The 5000-nt window shown below is 46.0% G+C and overlaps 1 protein-coding gene across 1 annotated transcript; it reads right to left on the bottom strand.

Moving 5' to 3' along the window:
* Window positions 1-1548: 1548 nt before the first annotated feature.
* nog2 (noggin 2) lies at window positions 1549-3059 on the bottom strand. The gene is given in 5 exon segments (XM_068583577.1): window positions 1549-2308; window positions 2311-2401; window positions 2403-2597; window positions 2599-2784; window positions 2787-3059. Coding segments are annotated over 5 exon segments (633 nt in total). The 5' UTR covers window positions 2874-3059; the 3' UTR covers window positions 1549-2234.
* Window positions 3060-5000: the final 1941 nt, after the last annotated feature.

Genomic DNA, 5000 nt, shown 5'->3' with positions numbered 1-5000 from the left:
CCGGGCAGAGCCTGAAAGGGTTACTGTTTCCCAAAGTGCCTCATTCTGCGCAGTCGAGAGGGGGCGGCTGAGTGGCGCCGTCGAGTCAGAGACGCAGTTTCTAAAAACCCCGAGACATCATCAAGAAAGAAGCTGACAGTAAGGAAAGCAGCCCTCCTCCTCCTCCTCTTCCTTCTCCTCCTCCTCCTCCTCCTCCTGGCACGCTGCCGTTCTTCTCCTCTGCTTACCAAATCCCCTCAGTGGTTCTGTCACAATAACCGGGCGGCAAGTGTCAAATCCAACTCTGCCCGCAAAATAACACAAATCACTTTAACGCACACAAGATGCGCTCACTGGAAACAGCTCGCTGCTTTTAGCTCTCAGACATTCAGTCATAGCTCTGTTTAAGTCGTTGATTGTATTTAAAGAATAATATAAACACCATAAAAAACCCCACTTACAGCAAATGACTCCTCGCTTTTCTTTTCATTGTTAATTTCCCTGCGCGTCTCCAGAGCGTTTAATTGGCCATATCTCTTTAACTCGCAGACAGCAGAGCCCGGCTCTCCAATTAATAGTCTGCTAACGTCAAAAACAGTTGACCATTGTTTTATGGGCTTTGTGTTTTCTCTCTCTCTCTCTCTCTCTCTCTCTCTCTCTCTCTCTCTCTCTCTCTCTCTCTCTCTCTCTCTCTCTCTCTCTCTCTCTCTCTCTCTCTCTCTCTCTCTCTCTCTCTCTCTCTCTCTCTCTCTCTCTCTCTCTCTCTCTCTCTCTCTCTCTCTCTCTCCAGGGCGGTCAGACTTGAATAGGCGCCGGTCTGCTCCAGTCCACCTCTATACAAATACCTCAGTGGAACTTGTGTGGAGCTTCCAGAGGAGAAGGCTCAGACCCCAGACGCCCCTGGCTCGCGCACAGACGCTCGCCATTTCATCATCCGACACTGTTTGAAATGTCTGAATCATATTTTACCCCATTATGTTAACACCTCGCAGCACCCGAAACGAGCATGTGCGTAGACAGGGGAGACGGATGTGCGTGCCCTCTCCCCTCCTCCGCGCCTGAGACAAATGAATGCCAGTGCTGTGGAGGTGCTGGAGGTATGTGTTGCGCATTACACGGCGCAGTAAATCAGCCCTGTCTAGAAGCGGTGTGACGGCGCGGAGCGTCAGGCGGTCCACGCAGAGTCACTGGAGCTTGAACTTACTGTGCAGTTTGGAAGTCCACTCCACTTCGGAGCCGTCTACACTGCAAAAAAATGTCAGTGGTAAACAACTGTTGTCTTCAAACGTGGCTCCATTTCACTTGTTTCCGATTTAAGAAAAGTATTTGATTCCTCTGATTTAAATAACATTGCTAGGATTCTTATTCATGGAAATCTGCCAAATCCAACTCTACTGCAAACAAGTGGAATGACTAAAGCCATCGGGGAACTTTTTTTTTTGCAGTGAAGATTTTAAGACTGAATGAGACAACATGTTCAGATGAAATGCAGCGGACACGCCCCCTGGATATAGACACTGGTTATAAGCAACATGGCTTGACACTAATACACGTTGAAATGATAGACTTTATTGCTAAAACGTGTAAACATAACATGTACACTGATATGTTTTACTTTTTTATTTGTTTTATTCATTTTTTTTTATTTTTAGAAATATTCAAGTAGACATCTCCCATATTTTTTTCTGGTATACTCTGCTATTCTCTTTCCTTATGCTCTTACTCACAATCGTTAAAATAATAAATAAAACGTACAGATTTGTTTATTTCTACAATACTATGTATTCCAAAAAAGCTGAGTTCACGCCTTTATATATATTTTTAACCTCAACTTTTTTTTTTACAATTTAATTATTATTGATATTAATATTATACAAAAACTCTAGGCAGCATTGCAGTGAAATAACAGTCAGCATCAATGTTCAGTTGAAGAAAAAGTTCACCTCTTGGAGAAGTGTAGCATATGCATTGCATCTTCAATGTCTCATAAAAAATATCAAAAAAAAGCTCTTCCTTATGAAGTGCTGGTGTTCCCCCCAAACACGTTTCAGGGTTGAGAATAAAATATGGTCCTGGTTCAATTAGAAAAATAGCTGCATTTTTCTTAAATATGTACAATGTTGGTATTTCACTTAAATGCTATATAAAAAAATAGATTTGCTATGGTGCCCACCTCTGTAGAGAGTTAACAGTGCAATAGAAACCGTATTTCCAGTCCACTCCCCCTCGACCTCCACTACTTCCTTAGAGAAAAATCAGCACGAACACTTGCACTCTGAGATGATTGGGTATTGCACCTGTATCCACGTACAGTACTTCTGTCTAGAAACCCTTGACAATACCACCGGAGGAAAATCTTGTTGATTGACTTGACGGGTTTGCAAGACATCCCCTCAGGGAAGGAGCACGAGCGCTCAGAAAAAACAGTTCCCCTCCTGATGTAAACGCGGCCAGAACCTCACGCCCAAATCCTTCCAGGTGTGCACCACTGGGCAGTGCGTATAGGTCCACAGCCACTGCAGGAATTTCCTGCGGGCTTTCTTGCCCACTTTTACCCGCTTTCCATAGGGGGTCTCTGTAAGGTCCAGCTTTTTAATCTCGTTCGGCATGGGCCCCAGCAGCTTCACCTGGTTGTCTAGCGCGGAGAGGGTTCACCAGCATGGGCGAGGTGATGGACATGAAGTTGGGGTCAAAGTTACTGCCGAGCTTTTTCCTCAGAGTCCTCTCGGCCAAGTCCTGCTCCCGGGGGTCGTACTCCGGGTCGGGGTCCTCTTTGAGGTCGGGCACAGGGAGGTGATCCGCTGGGGCGATGGACGGAGGCGAAGGTAATGCTGGGAAACTCCGAGGTGAACGCACAGCAGCACGTAAAAGAGTAGCGTGTGTGAGAGGCCCATTATTCCTCTGGTTTTACGCACCGGCTCTTCTCGCGTAAAGTAGTGTTCAATTCTTTTCCCCGGCACTGTGTTGTCTGCAATGACCTAGCCCGGGGCTTCATAAATAGTAGAAGTTCAGTCACCAGCAAGGCGATACTTTTAATAGACCACGTCGGGTTTGAATGACATGGAGCGCAGTGCTTTGCTTTTTAGGGCAACTCTGCAGCGCCAAGCGGTGCCCGCAAAGCTTTGCAACCAAAAAAAAAAAAAAAAAAAAAAAAAAAAAAAAAAAGTGTTCAGTCTAAATAAAAAAAGAAGCACGAAACAAAATGGGGAAAACTCTATTCACGCGCTCTCCGGCCTCACCCCGCTCCCTTGGATTCACTTTGGGTTTCTTTCGGTTGTCATGGTTACCCCGGGGACTCGAAGCCACGACAAACTGTCTACGCTGGATGACAGCGGCCGAGGCGCGAGCTGCATGGAATGAAGTGTTTTCTAAAGAGACAGAATAGATCCGGAGCGTCCCGAGAGAGAGAGAAGGGCTCACAAAAGAGTACTTCACCAAGTTTGAAATGTCACGCGCCCGGCAATGAGGGACGCCTTTGGCCAATGTTATTTTTTACGCACGGCTTTTATAAACGTGGCTTCTCTTAACGTCGCCTGACGCTCTCGGCTTTGACAAGGTCCCAGGGCGCACTATCCATGGATTGAGGAAATGTTCTATGCAGCCAGTCCCTCGTGATATTCCAGCCGTCGGTCTGTGTGCACATCACTGAAAATGTCCTCAAATCGCAGAGAAACACGCGCCGCAGTGGGATGCAATCTCAACCTATGAATTACCAGCCATGTATCTTTCCAGAGGACGTTCCCAAAAAATCGCAGTTCGGCTCTTTACGTGCAAATCTCAGGCTGTAGTATTCCCACAGAAACCTCGGCTGTGTCTGTAATAGGAACACACACACACACACACACACACACACACAAAAATGCTGAAAAGCGGAGTTACAGCAAATTGCAGTGTCAGTGCATATCAAATGCAGACTGCACAAAGCCAGTAAACGTTGTGAGTTCAGAGTTCCTTTCACTGAGGGTAGTGCTGAATCCTTTCAGAAAAGCTCCAGATCCCACTGCCGCTGCATGACGAGACAGTCCATAAATCTGGAGCCTTTTGCCGTCGATGCAAGCGGTCAATCCCTGAGGGAACGTCTCCACTCCTTTGATAGCTGCTACAGAAGCTCCTACTGAGTCGCTCCTACTTCAGGAGTCTGAGAGACTGCGCTGGAGCGTTTCTTTGCTTAGGCACACTGTGTGTGAGTGTGTCTGTAGCGAGTGGTGCTCAGTCCCAAGTTAAATATCCCCCTCCGACGGTACAAAGTGTCAGAGGGGCCTGCCACCCCGGGCCACTTTCACTATGATTGACAGCCCCCCCTCCGGGCCACCCCCTCCCCTCACAACGTGGAAAATATCAGCCACAATCACAAGGATCAACTGGGTCCTAAAGCACCAGTTTTATCCGGTATAAAGTGTACTGTTCCACACATGAACAGTGTTATTATATTACAGAGCGTTTTCAATCTCGAGCACACACTTTAAGTGCTGTAGCAACTGTTTAGTGCTGAGCGTTTCAACAGAGTGTCTGTGATGCACTAATAGGTTCAATACGCTGTCAATATTCAGCTGAGGCGTTTGAAAGAGTTTCCTTGGCTTGAACTTTCCCATGAAATTGATGGGAAACGTTTAGTAGCTTGTCTAAGGAAAAGGGGCATCACATTCCACCTTTGTTCGTCAGTGTTTGGGTCCACACAGGAATTGGCCCGTTGAACTCCGGGGTCACAAAATAGGCGCGTAATTAAGGGCTATAAATGGCCATGGATAACTAAGCGGTACCTTTCCCATGCTAAGCAGTCATTAGGCCCATGCTGGACTTACTTCAGTCTGAACTATGTTGGTCTTATAATATCACTTCAAATGTATCAGGCAAGTTTCATTTATTGACTTTGAAGTTACGTTATTTTACATTTTTGTTTGGTCTTAATAACCCATATTAAGCTGACATTAAAATAAAGTAATTGTATGCATAATACATGTTTTTAGTTCATTAAAATCAGCTACACACCGGGTTGAGTTGAGATGTGCTTCTCCAATTAG

This window comes from Clinocottus analis, unplaced genomic scaffold, assembly GCF_023055335.1.
Source record: "Clinocottus analis isolate CAN_PGR_092001 unplaced genomic scaffold, fCliAna1.0.p SCAF_19, whole genome shotgun sequence".
NCBI lineage: Eukaryota > Metazoa > Chordata > Actinopteri > Perciformes > Cottidae > Clinocottus > Clinocottus analis.
The sequence above is the reverse complement of the archived record's forward strand: the minus strand, read 5'-3'. Positions and strand labels throughout refer to the sequence as shown.